A 19680-nucleotide genomic window follows, 5' to 3' on the forward strand; every position below is an offset into this window, starting at 1 on the left:
TTTGGCTGACACAACTTGGTGAAATAATCACAGTTACATCGTATTGAACATGTTCTTACAGTTGAATACAAACATCACAAACATACATAAATATGTTGTGGCATGTGTCTTTTGGAGTTTTGAAGGCTAACTGGTATCTGTGGCAGGGGTACCTGAGGAGATACTATCAGCTGAGAACAACGAGTAGTACACAACATCAAAGTCGCAATAGAAGGGATACCTCCGCCATGGTGGACAAAATCAAAGAGATGCAGGGCTTCTTTGGTCTGGAGCAGACTGGTACTCTAGACCCCCAGACCCTGGCTGTGATGAGAAGGGACAGGTGTGGAGTTCCAGATGTAGAGAACTTCAGTGTTTATCCTAAAAGAACCAAGTGGAGGAACAAAACAATCACATACAGGTATCCATTCATTTCGGAATGAGATGCTGTAATCAACCTTCATCCATCCAATAACATAGTCATTTACCGTAGATGTCTGTGTTTCCTGAACTGTTAGAAGTTGACTAGCAATCACTGTAGCGATGTCATCATTTTGAAATTGAACATGATAGCACACGTTATTGTTCCTCAGTATACGGTGTACCCTAGAACTTGTATAATGCTAGTCCTCAGACTGTGTCATGGTAACCTAATTAACTAACAAACTGCAGGATTGAGAAGTACACCCCTGATCTTACAAGAGAGGAAGTTGATAGATCCTTCCACTTGGCACTAAAACTCTGGAGTGATGCTGCCCCGCTGAACTTTGTCAAAGTGAACAATGGAAAAGAAAACATTGCACTCACCTTCGCATCAAGAAGTAAAATTTGCATGATTTACATTGCCTTTTATTTATGTTAATTTCATTTCTATTCATAATTTGTAATCACTTTTTTGTCTATGTTTGGATGTAAAACTATTTAGGGTTCATAGAGTGTGTTGCAAGTGAGGTTTGATCTAAACTATAATTATATGCTTGGAAGTTAGACCACAAGTATATGGGTAACCACAGAAATATTTAGGTTATAACGTATTGGCGAATAACTAACTCACGATAACTCCATGTCTCTGTCTGTCCCAGCTCATGGAGATTTTTTCCCTTTTGATGGCCCCAAGGGGGTGCTAGCCCATGCCTTTGAGCCAGGGCAAGGTATGGGGGGAGATGTGCACTTTGACGAAGATGAAACTTGGACAACGGGCCAAGAAAATCCGGGTAAATCTTCCTACAGTAGTTTAGAATCAAATTAATGTGACGTCTTGAGAACGTGACTCACAACTAAGGTTCTTGTGCAATTTCAGGTTATAACCTATTCACTGTTGCTGCCCACGAGTTAGGCCATTCCCTGGGACTCTCCCATTCTAAAAACCCCTCAGCACTTATGTACCCAAACTACAAGTATTACGACAGTGCAAAGTACACACTGCCAAGAGATGACGTGATGGGTATCCAGGCATTGTATGGTGAGTAAACCGTGATACTATTGATACATCTTATGACACTAGATATCTAAATACATGTATTTATATTTCATTCTCAAGGCAAGCCTATCATAAAACAGGAAACAGTTACCATCCCTAGAAAGTGTGACCCCAACTTCTCAGTTGATGCTGTGGCGGTGATCGGGAATGAGATTGTATTCTTCAAAGACAGGTTGGTTTTTGGGGGATACAATTCTGGACTTTCTATAACTGTTTTACTATATTGACCATGCATGACAGTGATTGATTCCCAGATATATGTGGATGAGGACAACATGGTCAACGTACTGGAACCAGCTGAGGGAAGGGTTTAGTAGCACATACCTTCCTGGCATCAACTCTGCTATAAATGCGGCCTATGACATCCCAGCCAAGGGAGTGGCGTACATCTTCACTGGTAATGTGCAGTCTTCACAAGGCATGACAGAGCTGGATATCCTACAGGACACAACCGCTGAACACAAATTATAGTCTTTTACTAAAAGTGTCACACTTCATGCAAGAGGTTTACTGTATTTGGCAGTTTTTGTGGTATGTTAGTGCTTTTCATAGTGTCCCAAAAATGCTGTAACACAGCTTTGTTTTTTAGGTCCCAAGTACTGGGTGGTTCAACAGCTAAAGATGAAAAGTCATTTTGGCTCAATCTATGAGTATGGATTTCCATCCACAGTGAGGCACATCGATGCTGCTGTTCATGTCAGTGGCTATTGGAAGACATTCTTCTTTGTTGGACAGGTTTATTATAGGTAAAATATTCTCTGCAAAGCAGAACAAACTCTAACCCTAAAATAACTTGAAAGACCCATTTGGTAACAGTAACTTTCTTCGTATTTCCGGTTACATTGGTAAAGATATTTTACTTGTTTTTTAGAAAACAACTTGTGTAACTAATGTTGCCTTTAGTTTGTTGTCCTTATTGAGCAATTGGACCATTGGACCATCAATCAAAGTCCTTGGCCACTTACAAGTCAATAAATGTTCAAAGCCTGCCCCCTCATGGTTGATTCAAAAACACATTTCTATGTTCTGTTTATAGTGTTACTACGTTCCACAGGTATGATGAAAACAAAAGGAAGATGGACCCAGGGTTTCCAAAAAGTTTCCCTTTGGACTTGCTTGGCATTGTGAGGAAGGTTGATGCAGCGTTTGAATTAGAAGGTAAAATCCAATCCTGCATGTCACTTAATCCAGCTGCTTGTTGGAGCATGCATTCTTATGAGCATGTTTTCAATTTACGCTGACTTCTGTACATTTGCATCAGCAGGTAATATCTACCTCTTTAGCGGGACAAAGGCATACCTCTACGACTACAGACAAGACAGGGTGCTCAAGAGGATTCCTGCAAATGCATGGCTTGGTTGCTAATTCATTTATCAAAAAACACAGGGCCTACTTAGAGCCTTTTAAGATATGTCTAGCTACCATTTCTGATAATTCAATTTTCATGTCTGTTTTTATGAATTTTATATTCAAGTGGGTTGTATATTTTTAGATGTATATTTTTTGTTCTTGAAATGAACCTTGGAACAGTAATCATTTCAGAGGATTTTTTTGTCTGGTGAGACACTGAGCACTTTTTTGCTTTCTCATCTTGTATCAACCAATGCTTGAATTTTAATTAAATAATATTCATAAGAAATCAACCGATCCTGTGTATGGTATATTATTATGTATAAATAACATTGGATATCATAAACATTTGTATATCACTTTATAATGCTATTCATTTTCATTAACATCCCAGGAACTAGAGGTTATGTTGTTAGGTGAGTGATCCATAGGACAGGAGCTTGTACAAACACTTGCATGTTTGCACGAAGAACGCAAACACTACTCTATGGCTCTCACATGGCTAGAAATACATATCCTAGGCTCCGCAGGCTGAAAGACAGGCTTTAAAGGAGAGTGAATCGAGATGGGGGAAAGAATCTTCAGTCTCTACAGGCTCCAAATGAGGGGTACACTGACGATGATCCTGTTTCTAGCCTGTTTTTCTCTGTGTCAAGCAGCTCCTACCACAACCCCAAATGTGACAGAGGAGACACTTGCTGAGGTAAAGTATTTCTACCACATATTGTTGAATATTGTTTAATATTCACAAATATCTGCCCTTTTGCCCAGTCACGGATAATCCACAACTCACGATTGTAAATAATCATGATTATCATAAACGGTTCAATATTGGGGTTAAGGTTAGCAATAATTATCATACTGACCACTTACCTTCCAGGAATATCTATCCAAGTATTACACTGATGTTGGGGTCTATAATTCGACCACTCGGAATGTAGCCCAGACCTCGTTCAACCAGACCTTGGAGGTCATGCAGGCATTCTTTGGTCTGGAAGTGACAGGCAGACTGGATCAGAAAACCCTCAAGTTGATGAAGGAGCCAAGGTGTGGTGTGTCAGACATCAGCAGATATGGACACTTCCCTGGGAGACCCAAATGGGAGAAGAGAACTATTACATACAGGTGTGTTTCCTATGTGCACTCCAGGATTGCTGTCTCCTTTGTCTGAAGTACAGTATTGCATTTATGACCTTTGAGAACTGATTGTCCCGGGTTTCTCAGTTGTTGATAAAGATTTGTATTCTTGTAACAGTGGTTGATCTGTTAATAACTTTTTTTAAGAATCACTGAATACACACCAGACTTGAGCCGGAATCAAGTTGACTCAACTATAGCTCAGGCCTTCAAGCTGTATAGTGACGTAATTCCACTGGATTTTAAACAGATTGAATCTGGCACCGCCGACATCATGATACTCTTCAAAGGCGGATGTATGTATGAGATCCAGACAACAGTTTTAAAGCACTTTCTCATCACTAAAATAAACACCTTCCTATTCCGATTCAGATCATGGGGACTTTTATCCTTTTGATGGACCCAGTGGAGTTTTGGCCCATGCCAACTCACCTGGACAGGGCCAAGGTGGAGACACACATTTTGACGATGATGAATATTGGACTCTGACTCAGAATGGTAAGAATGTCTCCACATACTGTAACATCTCATTCATAACCTTTTCCAATGAAATTGGTCTCACCCACCCATGCATCTTGTCTATAGGGGTGAATCTGTTGCTGGTTGCAGTCCATGAGTTTGGCCATGCCCTGGGACTGGATCACTCCAGAGACAGGAAGGCTTTAATGTTCCCCACCTATCAGTACGTCAACACGAACAGATACAAGCTTCCCGATGATGATAAGCGTGGGGTGCAGGCCCTCTATGGTAATCAAACCCTCCACTACACCGTTGATGTGCTTTAAAAATCACTCTATTTATAAACACACATTGCAATGAAATGTTTCTTCGTAGAGTCTGATTAGTTATTATACGATATGTGTGTCTCCAAGGAACCCGTACACCCGATCCCAAGCCAGAACCCAAACCAGAGCCTCCGGTTCCTGAACCAGAAGAGCCAAGTGAACCAGACCCCAATCCTGGCCCCGGGCCCAACCCAAAAGACCAACAGTGTGACCGGGATCTTGTGTTTGATGCAGCCACTTCCATGTGGGGAGACCTGTACTTTTTCAAAAATGGGTGAGTTCAGGCAATCATTGTTCGTTTTAATACATCTGGCATTGTCATAACTGTGTTAAAACTATGCTTTTGGAAAATGAATCTTTTGGGAATTTCGTTTCATCCTGATTTTAGGTACTACTGGAGGAAGAGTACACAAATCAGTGGAATTGCTCTCACTAAAGTGACCACCAAATGGTCACAAATTAACTATGTTGATGCTGCCTATGAGGTCCAACATCGGAATGTGGTATACCTTTTTGAAGGTGCTTTTGAGTTAGTGGACATCGACATTATGTCTTAACTCTCTAAATCTGTGCTTCTAAAAATGTTCTTTGCACTGTATTGCGTAACACAGAGATACCATGAGAAATACAATTTTTTTCACAGGTAATAAGTACTGGGGTATAGAGGCCTATGCAAAGACAATGATCCCGGGCTATCCAAAACCCATTTCCACACTTGGATTCCCATCATCTGTCAATAAGATAGATTCATCAGTGTATGTTCACTCAACACAAAAGACCCTCTTCTTTGTGAACAACCAATACTGGAGGTGAGCATTTAGATTACATCATAATAATAATTGGCCACTTAATTGATTCACATTGCATGTAAAGTAAATGATGGCTTATGGGTTGTTTGTGCTTCAGCTACAATGAGGCCAGACGTGAAATGGATTCTGGATACCCTAGATTAATAACTCAGGATTTCCCAGGCATTGGCTCAAAAGTGGATGCTGCCTTTGAGAACTATGGTAAGAGAATGAAAGTGATCAACACAAGTTACCACCCTGTGACAAAACACAGGTGTTGAAAATCCTTCACTTAGATCATCTCACATCTACAGCTGCTGTAAATATTTCAGTTTATTGATGAATTGAAACGATTTTTCCTCCAATAGGGTATCTTTATTTCTCGGATGGGCCCAGGCAGAGTGAGTACAACTTTCCCAGCAGGACAGTGATACGCGTCCTCCTAAACTATGGCTGGCTGAACTGCTATTAAATACATTTTTCACCAACTTTCCTCATAATGTAGTTTAACATAGGCCCATAATATTATGAGCTTGTTTAGTTAATCTTCATTAACACAATGTGCAACAAATGTAAAGCAATACATGTGTTTGGAAGGCCTATAACAAGGAAGATGTGATATTGTCATTGTTTACCAAAGTATTGGATATCTTGTTGTTTGTGTCTAATTTTCAAATGCTCTTACATAACACATGGTAAATAAATGTCACTCGGATATCAAGTTCTTCAGTTTTTACTGCTCCTTAGGCACCAACAAGAGCTCATATCAGCAGTGCTTGAAGTGTGTATTTGAGTAGGCCTATGTGTGTGTGATTGAGAAAATATAATTAAAATGCATATCATTGTTAGATGTTCATTAGATGTTCATTCATTGTTTATTTATTTCTGTAGTACTTCGTGCTCACTCTTATTCGTTCAGTTTCTTTTGCAAAATCACTTAATTCTTCCAATTCGATTTTTCGTAGTTTGAAGGTTGGGGTTAAAGTCTTAGCTTAAATGACCAATAATGACATTTATGACAGTCGGAGTCCACCATGTACTGGCAGACAGGATATCCGGTGTGTACGCTCCCCTTACAATTCCGAGCCAAATGCAGTTTCATAGTTCCGACAGCAAAATCAAAACACGATCGACAGAAGTGGAGTGTTTTTATACTGAAAGCAAATAAATGAGCGGCAAATATAGATAAAGCACACACAGAAGAAAAACATGTTTGTTTGCTAGCTCGTCGTCGGGTCCTTCTCCAAGTGAATAATGCAATGGACACAAGCGAAGAAGTGCTTCACGGTTCGCCGATGATTCACGGAAAAGAACAAACCCGAACACGAATTGAAAAGAGTGGGGTATGTTTTAGCAATATATTAGCATTTTGATATCACACAAATAACTCAAAACAAACGACATATATATATCGTTAGGAGAACTTGTAATTGGATGTGATAATTAGCTAAATTAATCGGTAATACTGTACCTAGCATGGTAGCTACTAGTAGCTAGCCCAAACGGTATTGACCCGCTGATGATGGCGAGGTTGCAAACTAAAACCCTTTTTCATATTATCTCTTTATTGTTTTAGCCGTCGTCCAGCAGTAACCAGACCACGGACACCCCTCTCTCCCCTATGGACCCTCTGAACACACTTTCAAACTTTGAATCAGAGATGGAGCCGGATGGACAGGGAAACTACTCACTCTTCCCTGCCTTGGACAGCATGGCTAGTCTGTCAGGAACCTCAGAAACTCTGGAAACGTAGATAAGCTTTGTGTCCCGTGTTATGCAGTTGCTGTTATCCTGCATACATGTAGAAATTGTAAAAATTCCAGTGTAAAAATGCTTGAATATTTAAAATGTATCGCAGTAGATATCACCAGGTCAGGTGACAGGTCTCATGTAACCATCTTATGATCACTATGTGCTTCATCTATCTGCAGTGATGCAACCACCGATGTTGCAGACAAACCCAACCTCACGTGGTTGGATGCAGCACAGGTAGCAAATCACCCTCTTAAACATATTACCGGTTGTATTACAATGCACCATATAATACCCTACAGAAGTTTTCAGTTACTTTTCAGTTATTCTTTGCCAAAAAATTAATGTATAGCCCATTTTATAAGCATTGTCACAGAGGTTTTCACATACTATATTCCCACAGAACTGCCCCTAAACCAACCATGCACTGCATGATTAGTTGTCTTCCGTTTTGTTCAGATTGTCTTGGAGGAAGCTGGGCGTCCCATGCACATTAAAGAGATCAAACAGAGGATTATCGATAGGGGATTAGTTCAATCCAAGTACAGTAGAGAATTTTATCTTTTGAGCTTCCATTTTCACCGACTTCATTCAACATTTTTGAATTGTCATATATGAAACTAGTTTTCAACAATCATTTTCAAACTGTTGTTAATTTTTGGTTTGTTTTGCTTCTAACAGTGCCAAATCAAGCCTTGAAGCTGTTATGTATCGAGAGGTAGGTGCCTGGTTTCAAACTATTGTTTTCTACAAAAAGGCCAAAGTGGTTTCATCTCCATTTTTGGTTTATGAAATCAGTTATTCATTAAAACTCAAATTATTTTCATACTTTTTTCCATGCATATTTTCCTCTCGCTTCTTAGCCCCCCCCCCCCGTTTCTGTTGAAAGAGACATCACCGTCTGCATTACAGCTGCAAGACGTAAAAGTGATACACCCAAATGGCAACTGCATTTACCTTTAAGACCCAGCCCAAATTTTAGCTCTGATCAGGGTTTTTTATTCCCAACATCAAACCTGGCCTCAGAGTCCCACTATGTTACAGACACAGAAAGGGAGCAGGAGATTCAAGAGGATTGAGAACAGAAATGGAGTCTTTGCACTGCTGGTAAGTTCTGATGAGCCATGTCCCAGAATTTGTTCAACTCAATGGAACTTCTTTATTGGTGCCAAGTAGGCAATCAGACATTGAGAACACTTGTCAAAACCAAACACATAAGTAAACAATGAGAAGTCAATTTAACCTTAGGGTTGATGTTGTTTGTTCTTTTATGCCAATAGTAGCTATACACTTATTTAAACTTTATTTATACCTTATTTCAGTTATTTGCCATCTCATGCACAAAACATTGTCATTGTATGCATTATCATTACGGATTTCTAAGTGGACCGTAGGAGTCACCAGTTGGGTCATTCTTTCATTCACTCACTTTGGTCCCTTCCTCTCCTCGTTTAACTAGAATTAGCTAAACTATTGTACTTTTACTTAATTTAAGATCTGTATATGTTTATCGTTTGCACCTTCCAGTAAATCCGTAAATTCCGTGTTTGTGTAACATACATGGCGAATAAACCGAATTCTGATTCCTAGACGGATGACGAGAGGCAACAGGCTTTACAGGCCTTCAGCACCCAGTCCTTCCTGGGCTCTCCTCCCCAGACGGCCTTCTCCAGCTCAGGTTCTGCAGCCTCCTTGCCCCCTTTCCCTTCACCTACAGGCTCCTCTGAGCCCAGGTCCAGAGCCAAGAAAGGCCCACGGAAGAACCAGAACGAGAAGTACCGACAAAAGTACCTCAGACTTCGCAAAGCTGCACGGGCCATGATATTTGTAAGTCGAGAACAACTTTGAGCTATATTTGTTTCATTTTGATGTGGAATGTTACACTCAAGCTGTGTGAAATATGTGGAGGGTAACTGATTGAAAAACAGCATCGGGGTGTCCTCTGCCGAACAGTTCAGTCAGTGGACGAATGTGATTTGCAAACCCACAGGAGAATGCAGCACTCTGCGACGAGGTCGCCCACCTGGAGGAGAAGTTTGTTCGGGCAAAAGAGGAACGCAGGTTAGCAGGGCAGTGCTCACAGGGTAACAGAGTTACCTTAACTGAGGTTTTCCACACTAATGAACGGAAGTATTTTCTGTATTACCAGATGAGGGACAGGTTTGTTTGTTTGTTGACTCACATTCCTCTTCCTCATCTGTTTTTAGGTTCTTACTGAAAACATTGTTGCAGTACCAGTCTCTGTCTGATGGGGATATCCAGACTGCCCCCAGTACCAGCTCTCACACCCTGGCTAGCTTCAGCGGTGGGCCCCCTGGGGGCTCCGTCCTGCCTGGAGGGCACCCCAGCACGTCAGGGGGAGACGATGGCCTCCCAAAAAAGCCCAAGAAGGAGAGAAAAGAACGAGGGAGGGAGAATGGAAAAGATGAAGGCGAGTAGGGGTTTCTTTTCATTTTAGCCAGTATAAACTGGGTACTTTATCACCCTGTAGTATAGACATTACATCCAAATTCACTTAAATAACCCACTCAAATATCACAGGAAGCCTTTCATAACGATCTAATATTAATTCTTTTTGCCGTAGTTTCTAAAAAGATGGGTAAGAAGCGCAAGCTTGGCGACGGGGGTTCCCGTAAGCTGGTCCAGCCCATTCCTCTGGACTCATCTGGGCGTCCTGTCTTCCCTATCGTGCTGGGGGGTCTGACCGTGTACAGCCTGGGGGAGGTCAGTGTCTCAGCTCTGCTCGTCACCGTTCTAGACTCCGTTCTGACCTGAACATGTAACACCTTCCCTTTTTGTTAGTCGGGGAGATTTCAAATGTTTGAGTGAATGTGAGTTTGTCTTCTGCCCATCGTCATTCTCAAAAGGGCTGTGTTTGCTGACCTGAATGTTCAGCCCTGTTAAGAACCGAACTGTCCAGTCCTTCACACTTCACACGCTAGCAAAGGAGATGTGACAGGGAGCTGTCTTAGGCTGTTGGACGTAGGCCAAGTCCTAGCCTTCATTAGTTGGTACCAGTTATGAATGTATTGTATGTCCTTCGTGTCTCTCCCAGATCATTCCAGATCGGATGTTGTTCCATGACCAGTGTGCCATCTACCCAGTGGGCTTCTGCAGTACCCGTGTGTTTGCCAGTATGAAGAACCCTGATCAGCAGTGCCTCTTCACCTGTCAAATCAAAGATGGGGGTGCAGGACCACAGGTCTGTAAATACACACACACCCCTGCACACACAGTGCAATGATCTTGGCAGCCAATCTGTTTATTTATGTTGTCGTCCCCCCAGTTTGAGATTGTGCCTGAAGATGACCCTCAGAATGCCATAGTTGCCTCTTCTGCCCTGACCTGCCACTCAAACCTTCTGAAGGCCATTGGAGTGATGAGGTTTGGGTTCTCTCCAAGTTTAAGTTTTTTAGTTTCCCTACTTCACTGTACTCTGCAGTTCATAGAATCTCTCTTTCAGTAGGTCAAAGTCTGTCAACCCCATTATGCCGTCAGGGGCAGATTTCTTCGGCTTTTCCCATCCCACAATCCAGAATCTGATCCAGAGCTGTCCTGGAGCACGCAAGTGTGTCAAGTAAGTGCCGACCACTTGAATCTCAGACTAGGTAGGATTAGTCCCAATTCAAATTTTTCTGTTAATATAAATGCTACTGAACCTCAAAATTCTCCTTGTCCACAACATGTTTGTTTGTCTAATACACATTCTGCTGAAGAATAGTCACATGACCTAACTATGCCTGGTGGTGTGTCCCTTCCACAGTTACCAATGGATACGCTTCGAGGTGTGTCGCCCCGGTGACGGGCAGGTTCCACACAGCCTATCAGAAGATGACGCCTCAGTCAATTTTGAGGCGTACCAGAGGCACCAGGCCATCGATGAAAGTGTGAAGACAGACAACAGCATGGCAGGTGACATTACAAACATGACTCGTGTAGATTGGGCCTGTCTTTTCAACCACTTGCTGACATGGAAAATGTATGACTCTTAAGACACCTGCATGCTAGCATCATGAAAAACAAGTTGTAAGTCAATAGCATAGAAGCCAGTTGTATACTAATCGCCCATCCACAAAACATGAAAGATTGCATTGCTTCAAGACTTCATCTACTGTAACTGTACGTCACACTGGGTTCAATAAATCTTCTCATCCCCAGGTTCAACTCCAAAATCTCCCAGTTCCTCTCGTCAGCATCTCCTGAGCTCACCATCTACCTCTTACTTCAGTTCCTAAGAAGCCCTCCAAAAACACCACAAGCTTTGAAGAACCGTCAAATAGAGAGACTATACAGACCTTGTTTCAAAGGAAGAGTTACTGGACTACTTTTGCGGAACTGAAACTAATATTCATTATAACCTACATGACACCAAGGAGGACAGAATTAAGTTTCCTTGTAGGACATGTCCAGCAAATGAAAAAGTTGTTTTCCAATTGTAGCACCCTCTGCTGGGGTTTTTGATGTACAAGTAAAGTTGTAAATGTGTAAAAGTAAAGTTGGCACTTGAGAGTTGATTTATTGAACAACCTTAGAGCTCCTGGTCTGTTTTAACATTTAAATAAAAATAATCTTATGTTACATTTTCCTGATAATCACAATAATATCGATTTATGGGTTTGATTTAGGGATGCTCATAGTTAACCGTTAACTGACAATACAAATGTTTCCTGATTTAATACTATTGGTTAAACAGTGTTGCCAATTTACCGACAATTTTGCTAGATCTAGCAATTTTTCACCTTCCCTAGTTGAATCAATACAATGGCAATCTGTTAGAAATCAGTTTTTGTTCTGTTGTTTTCTGCAACTATAGTTGAGCTACTATTTACTTAATAAACCCAGGGGATTTTTGTTGTATTGGTTTTTTTTTTTGGGTCACTGACACAAAAATGTTACTTGTCGGTTAACGGTAAATGGTCGTTAATGAGTGTTGCTTATCAGTCTTATTATTTTTTTAAATGAGCATATCTAGTTTGATTGGAATCGATTTGTCTCTTAAATGTAAAAGCAATTCATAACACAACAATGGACTGGAAACAATTTTCTCAGTGCAATCAAAATACACAGGAAGACGCAGGCAGTTCCACACCTCTTAGAGCTTAATTCTTAGTTCACAACACTGCAACTTCTGTTTCCTCTATTTGGGTGGAATAGTCCATAGCTCGGAAGGAGGGTGGACCTCACTTTTCATGCTTTGGAATGGCCAGCGGTTGAGAGTGAAGGGTGGTGCGGGTAACACCCCATCAGCAGTGTAAATGGGACAGGCCTTTAAGTCGCAGGGCCAGTCCCTCCAGGCGTAGCGCAGGCCAGCCACATTGTTCGCGGATCGGCAGTTGTTGTTGGACAACTGCACCGAGGTCCTGTCCCACTGAATGATGGGCGCTGGAATCCAGTTGGAAAAAAACCAACAGGGTGCCTTCAGCACTGAGCAGCAAATCTAGTGGGGAAATGAGAGGTCTTATAAAAACACTTATAACCGAAGGAGTAGTAATTATTTGAGATTACGTAACGGTTCAAAAAGCCACATGAAACTGCAAGTTTGACAGTGGCACAGTAGCATTATAGCATCAGACTCACCTCAAATATGTCTTTTGATGAATTAACAGAGAGTCTCTGATCATAGGTAACATTGACATATGTATCCTGGACCAGGACCTGATTAGGGAAAGGCCCCTGGAATGAGACCTCCCTCTCCCCATAGGCCACTGCTCTGGCTCCCAGTGTCAGTCGCATGCTAACTTCCTGCTTGTATCGGGGATGTATACTGGAACACATGGGTCATGTTGCCAAGACAATGGTGAATGCACAACAATTATATCAAATACTGGGGGGGGGGGGAAGCTCAATAAAAAAGACAACAGCATACAGTGTGTATATGTTTTAACTATTGCTTTTCTTTCATGTCATACCTGCCCCAGGGGGATTTTTCATCAGGCAGATCCATGGCCACAGCCATAAAGGTCCTCTTCATCCGGGGGTTGGGAGCAAAGCCATAGTCTGCAGTCTGTTGCCAGCGAATGGATGGGAAGCCTTCACTTGTGGAGCTCTTTCTGTACGTAGACAGCTGGGGGTGGAGAGAAAAGACAGGCTCTTTGTATCAGCTGTTTATAGTATCACCTTTTATATTAAAGGCAGGGTAGGTATTGTTGTTGAGAAGCAATTTTTGTCATATTTGCTGATATATCCTGATGGCAACCAATACAGGTTTGACAGTCAAATTGCATAAATCCAGTATCTTTGGGCTTTGCAGGACTGTAATAAACACAATCAAATTTGGACCAAATGCAAGGATTGGACGGGCTACTTGTCTGTCTGTCTGTCTACCTCCCGGCAGTAGTCAGGCGTGTTTTGAGGAAGTGGCTTTAAAAGGAAGCGGCGGTATATTTCGGTTTGAATATTTTTTAACTCAAGTCAAAATGACAAGGTTCACAAAAACTTACCTACCCTACCTTTAACTGATCTACTGATGTACAGTCAAAGGAATGCTATTAACTGCAGCGAAGAAAGGCTGGGAACATCACTAAGCTGGTAAAGGGTAACATTTTACTAAATGGGGTTTAACAGGAACTTGTATAAGGCTGTGTGATGTCCTCACCTGAACAAACCCAAAGGGGAAGTCTGCTGCAGTCTGTCCCCCAGAGCCCTGGTGAAAGGACATCCTCCAGTCATCGATCATGGTGGGAAAGGCACAGGAGTAGTGTTCTTGGTGATACTCAGTATTGGCCTCACCTACCAAAACAAAAGCACCAAGGCACTGTTGAAAACTGAACCTGCCTCCTGCTTTACTTCGTTACTCTCTTCTGCCCAAGCTGTACTGAACCATTTTTTTTTCTTCTAACCTTGATACCAGATGGCTCCTTTTAGGGTCATGTTGAGAAGTGGGTGGATCATGGCATTCCACAACACGGAGCTCCTCCACAAAGACTGTAACATAACAGTGTCCTCTGACACGGGGATGCTGGGGACATCATATGATCAGGTTACATTCAAATAACTGCAGAAGATAAAGATCCTTCATCTGTTCATTCTTGTTCATTAATATACCCCAAAATGCATACTATCAGCTCATGTTGCAATGGAGTTTGAAGCTTGATTATTGTAGCTTTACATATGGTACTGCCCACATAGGTGAAACTATATGCCTACCCATCACTGGCCCCGTCCAGGCCACACTGGTGCAGAGCCCGCGGTGAGGACCAGGCCTCTACAGGTGTACCCCCCCAGCAGGACTCCACCAGGCCTATAGGGTACCTCAGGGTCTTGTACAAGTAGCGGCCAAACAACCAGCACACTCCAGAGAAGTGGATGAAGTTCCCACCGCCAAGCAATTCTGCTCAAGAGAGGGAAAGATGACGGCAATCAACAACACCATCAATTGTATTTTGATTTTGACAGCCAGTGAATTTAACGTCTATTTCAAAAGGCTACGTGGAAAAATATTGACTACTAGATGATGTTTTGTTGACCGACTGGTTGATCATTGATAATTACATGGCTGCTAAGTAGTAATTCTACTTTACTGGAAGAAAAATGAAGGAATGATTGATGAGGGAAGTGTTGGTATTCGATTCTGTTCTTACCTGGTGTGGGAACTGACCAGGGTACAGTGACTCCAGCTAAGTCCGTCAGCTCGGTGCTGCTTTGCTCCAGTGCAGCCATGAAAACCCTCACCTGGGGGTACTTGGAGGCCAGTGTCAGCTCATAAGAAGCATTAAACACCTACAAACAATGGTATAAACTCACACAGTCAATCACACTGAATATATGGAAAACTGTTGTTGAAAACCAACATTAAAATCCCCTAAGTCACAACCACCACTGATCAAATCACCTGGGAAGTCGTGAAAGCCATGTTGCTCTGGCCTCCACACAGCCAGACGTCACCGAACAGTACATCTGTTAGGGTGATGCTGTAGCCGTTCTTCAGAAACGCAGTCACATTGTAGGGGCCCCCAGCTTCCACTGGGTCTAGACTCACCTTCCAGATCCCTGTCAAGAAATACCAGTGGATGTAACCCATATACTGATCAACTACAGGCACAGGGAATAGAAAACCACAATATCACAGTGTTACAGTGATGTGGATATGTACATAATGTGTCTAACATATCACGACTGCCAAAGGAAAATAAATCCCACCTGTGTGAACAGGAATGTTATTCTTTTCTATTTAACTTGAAACCTCCATAAGCATTTTTTAAAGAGTCCCTTTCTTTTTAATTGGGACTAGTAGCCTAGTATCATGAGGTCTACAATGAAGTTTTACTCTACAAATCTGTCATTGTTCAGCTACAGCTTCAATATCAGCCTTCTGATTGTGTGTATTGGTATAGTCATTGTGCTGATCCCATTGCTCACCGTTAGAGACCGTGGCTGCTGGAGTTTTATGTGTGAATGGTCCTGTCACAGAGACAAAGACCGTGGCTGCATCTGGCCCATAGCCCCATAACACAGCCCTTTCTGGGGTCTTCTGTAGAACCATATGATCTCCATAATAGGAGGCAAAGCGAAACAAGTCTGGAAAACAAGATGTTTATCATTTCATGACAACGATTTCAGTCATTCAGATTATGGTACATCACTCTCGATAGGAAAAAAAGTGAAGTGAGACAAATCATACAGGTATGATATACATCCTTGTAAAAAATTAAGAGACCACTGCATCTTTTTTTCCCCTTTCCAAAAACGTTGAGAAGGAACATTTTGAGTGAGGAACAGACGGGTTCAATTTAAGACGCCACTGCAAGTTGAACCCTTCTGTTCCTCACTTAAAACTTTCCTTATCTAATTATTTGGAAAGGACAGAAAAAATAGCAGTGCTCTTCTTTTCCAGAGCTGTATGTTATACTTAACTTATGGCATGGGTTAATTTGTATCTAGTTTGCTTTGTTGCAATAATGAGCAAAGCTATGCAAGTCGTCAATACAGCAGTTTCCATTGCACAGAATAGTTCGGTGGGCAACGATTTCTCGAATTCTACTCAATGTTATAGTTGTGTTTTTTGTATAGTTTGAAGGCGCAAGTGCTACTTACCTGGGGCGTAAACAGTTCCACAAAGAGAGATAAAACACACATATATGAACAGAGACATTGTATCCGCGAACAACCAAGAGGCAAAAAGCTTTTATAAACGCCCTATCACATGTTATCCTGATGAGATAATTCTGGATAATTTACATTTTGAACGGTTCTTAGACTCCTATCTGGAACCATCAGTGTCCAAACCTGTCATATGATCTAATTTCGACATAACTACCGCACTTCTACCCATCAACCTACACTACTACTGCTGCGTTGGGACAAACAGAGCTGCCGACAGGAAAACGTTTGACTTCCTGCACATTGCTGCTTTCAATGCATATTACGTAGATTACTTTTTTACCATTGACTGTCAAAATAATTTTACAATTCTTTAACGAATTCTTTTTAGTGTATGATTTTTACCAGGGCATTATTATTTCAGCTCTATTTGGATTTCCCTCTGATTAGAACTTTACAAAACCCTATGTCCAAATTAAGTAAATAGGCTTGAAATATTATTTTAGAAAAAATATTAACATAGTATAAACATTTTTTTTACTTGGTTGTAATATAAACTAAGATTTCATGAATCTCCATGCCGGGTTAAAATGATTTTTTATCAGCCGGCTTGATGCCGGCTAGCTGGATGGAGGCTATGCAATCTTTTTTTATTTTATTGTATAGTTTATTTTAATCTAATTCCATTGCTAGTTATGTACCCTTAGTTTGCTAGTTATGTACCCTTAGTATAGTTATTCCTCATATTTAAATTTTAGATTCCTATATGTTTAATGTTTGCACCTTCCTGCCAAAGCGAAATCCTTGTCTCTGCAAACTTTCATGGTGAATAAAACCCATTCTGATTCTGTTTCTGATTGTGATTCTGATCTCAAAAAGAAAAATCTTAATTTGAGAAGTAGCAGAGCAAGTGACAGTTATTCTTCCCCTGTATGGGCTGGGCAGGTGATGAGGCAGGTTGAAAAGGTATGACCAGGGGGTTGTTTGATGTCATCAAATTGTGTTTTGGTGTTGTTCGTTTCAGTCTGTTTGAGACAATAGAGCAGGGAGAAAAGAAAAAGAAAACTCTAGAGAAACGGGTGGCAGAGGGCTCCTTCACAGAGCTGCACTTGGTAGCTGACGTGACTGGCTGGAGTTTTGTCATGTGAAGTAGTTCTGCAGACGATAACCCTTCTTCTGATAGTCCACCAGAGGAACACCTTGAACAGGAAAATGTTGTCTGTTGTGGCACTGGAGACTTAGGCCACCACAGTGATCTTTTCTCGCTGCTGCTACTGGCCACTTAACATGGTTGGTCTGCTTCTGCTGCTTGGCATGTGGGGTCTTCCCCTCTGGACTGGACACATCTAGTGAGGATCTCACATTGTCAACCTACTGAAAGGCCAGACATGGCTAACTATTGTTGTCCAATCTATGAGCTCTGTGTGCGGTGAGACCCAGCGCTACACAGCTCACCAGTGGGAGGAAGACTGAGCTGGTTGGAGCATAAGCCCCCTAATGAATAAAGGAGCACAGCCAAAGTCCACATTTTGCAGCGCCATCATCAATATGGCACACGGCTCAACAAATGATGGATTGTTTCGTCCTGCAGACTGTCCCCTGATGACTACTGCGGAAGAAACACTGTTCGTTAAGAACACAAAATCTGATAGCACTCACACTTTTCCACAGACACTTATATGTTCATTGTGATGAGGAACATCACAACCTTCCACGGCTTAATCCTCTGTTCTGCATGGCTTTTCAGCTCTGTCAGTGTGGTACAACTACATTTTGGACACATACACGTAGGATAATGTGACAGAAACAAGGGCATGGGGTGAGGCTTTATTCAGTGGTCATCCATCTCTTTTAAAAGAACACATCAAATGTCAGTGTTACGTGGTACTTCCGATACTAATAAATCTCTCAAGGTATGACAGGAAGACCTTTTTGCTGGACAGGGAGAGAAGAGGATGGACAAGGGTCCCATCCTCAGGTAAAACCCACAGCGGTAGTTGTGATCACTGCTGTCAGGGTTGAAGCAGCATCTCTGGGAGAAGAAAGAGAAGGTGTGACCTTTTGATCTGGCTTTGACAAGAGGATTAACCCATGACCTCCTGTCCAGTAGTCATACCCATATTCATCATTGTGAGAGGCTTTTGCACCCTCCTGAGCAGAACAGGATGGTCCATAGTATGCTGATGAAATGGCATGGGTAAAACCTTTCCCTGGTTCTACTGGAGATGTTATCACATCCACATGGATTGTCAGTCAACGTATATATTTGCTGACGTGTAAATACAATTCCATGCATCTCTACTGAAAATATTGCTGGATTTTTGTCTCATGACAATATGGCGTTGACTTTGTGACACTTTATTGTAAGTTCTTACATCTTAAAGGGACAGGTTTAGATGAACATTTAGATGAAAAGTTATCTGGACGGATGGCCTTTTGTTTTAATTTATTCTAGTTCTCACCACTAGTTTGCCTTTGTAACCAAAAGTTTGGCTAATTGTAAATGCTGCACAGAAGTACAGTACGCAGGTGTTTATGTAGCAAAGCTATTGACATGCTTGCTGTTCCGAACCAAGACAAATGGACATGCCACGCTTAGTGGCATGTAATTAAAGAAAGTTTACATTCTGCAGAAATTAGTGATGGATGATGGGAAGATAATGGAAAATCTGTTGCTTCGCATGGAGCGATGACTAATGAGAAAATTAGAATCCCAGTGTTGAGCTCTACCAAACGCAACACGTAGCCTATGATATATTATGTGCCCTTGCAATTATAAACGTTACCGTTTCTTTATGTGCTATTGACGTCAGACACTCCTAAATATCATACCAGCAAAGATTTTCAATGTAGTCTACATAGTATGCTTCTTCTGTAAGATCTGCAAATTATTCTGTTTCTGTAGTTTTGTAGCATTTATTTGTTTTTCCATTTTGGTCTGTTTCTCTGTAGTGTGGTTGTTTCATGCTATGATGTTTCCCAAAGCCATATCTGTTAATTGGAGTAGTTGTCATATCATGTGACAACATTGTATGCACATTGGCAAATCACCTGTAACAGTGTAGAAACTGCTGAACATATGCCATTCCTACACCATCATGATTCAGAAGAATATAGTGGAAAGGATTTTTTTTGTCATTTTTTCACCCTACTTCCCTTTAGAGGGTTATCATTGTCTTTCAGACATAGTCTCTTTGACATTAGAGACCTTTTGTTTGTATTTTCAATTGTATTTTCATTAGCTGACATTTTTTTAAACGCATGTCTTTGTGTGAGGATGGTAATGGTTGGATAATTTAGCTATCTGTTGGGGAGTCAGGTGGCTGAGCGGTGAGGGAATAGGGCTAGTAATCCGAAGGTTGCCAGTTCG

The 19680-nt window shown here is 41.5% G+C and overlaps 2 protein-coding genes across 3 annotated transcripts; one reads left to right on the forward strand and one right to left on the reverse strand.

Annotated features, from left to right (window-relative positions):
- Positions 1-232: 232 nt before the first annotated feature.
- Positions 233-12126, forward strand: tbrg1 (transforming growth factor beta regulator 1). The gene is made up of 30 exons (XM_062472268.1): positions 233-400; positions 652-800; positions 1062-1193; positions 1280-1441; positions 1520-1631; positions 1714-1856; positions 2049-2205; positions 2514-2617; positions 3469-3512; positions 3690-3934; positions 4094-4242; positions 4319-4444; positions 4532-4693; positions 4819-5005; positions 5120-5250; positions 5375-5540; positions 5638-5755; positions 7117-7268; positions 7451-7508; positions 7731-7813; positions 7953-7989; positions 8862-9098; positions 9262-9332; positions 9479-9702; positions 9856-9995; positions 10327-10473; positions 10558-10655; positions 10738-10848; positions 11035-11183; positions 11430-12126. The coding sequence occupies exons 1-30, from the start codon at positions 249-251 to the stop codon at positions 11504-11506; spliced, it is 4023 nt and encodes a 1340-aa protein (XP_062328252.1). The 5' UTR covers positions 233-248; the 3' UTR covers positions 11507-12126.
- Positions 11776-16534, reverse strand: siae (sialic acid acetylesterase). Of its 2 annotated transcripts, XR_009931561.1 has the most exons (11): positions 16305-16534; positions 15630-15788; positions 15103-15260; positions 14852-14990; positions 14418-14601; positions 14111-14229; positions 13867-14000; positions 13181-13335; positions 12849-13035; positions 12310-12708; positions 11776-11938 (listed from the first exon to the last, which is right to left on the reverse strand). XR_009931561.1 is itself a non-coding variant. In XM_062472266.1 (10 exons), exons 1-10 carry the CDS (start codon positions 16360-16362, stop codon positions 12409-12411), a joined length of 1593 nt encoding a protein of 530 aa, XP_062328250.1. In that variant the 5' UTR covers positions 16363-16534; the 3' UTR covers positions 11776-12408. The 2 variants fall into 2 exon arrangements, 1 of the variants encoding a protein (XP_062328250.1); XM_062472266.1 differs by having other exon boundaries at positions 11776-12708.
- Between the last annotated feature and the right edge of the window lie 3146 nt (positions 16535-19680).

This window comes from Osmerus eperlanus, chromosome 11 (genome assembly GCF_963692335.1).
Source record: "Osmerus eperlanus chromosome 11, fOsmEpe2.1, whole genome shotgun sequence".
Classification (NCBI taxonomy): Eukaryota; Metazoa; Chordata; class Actinopteri; order Osmeriformes; family Osmeridae; genus Osmerus; species Osmerus eperlanus.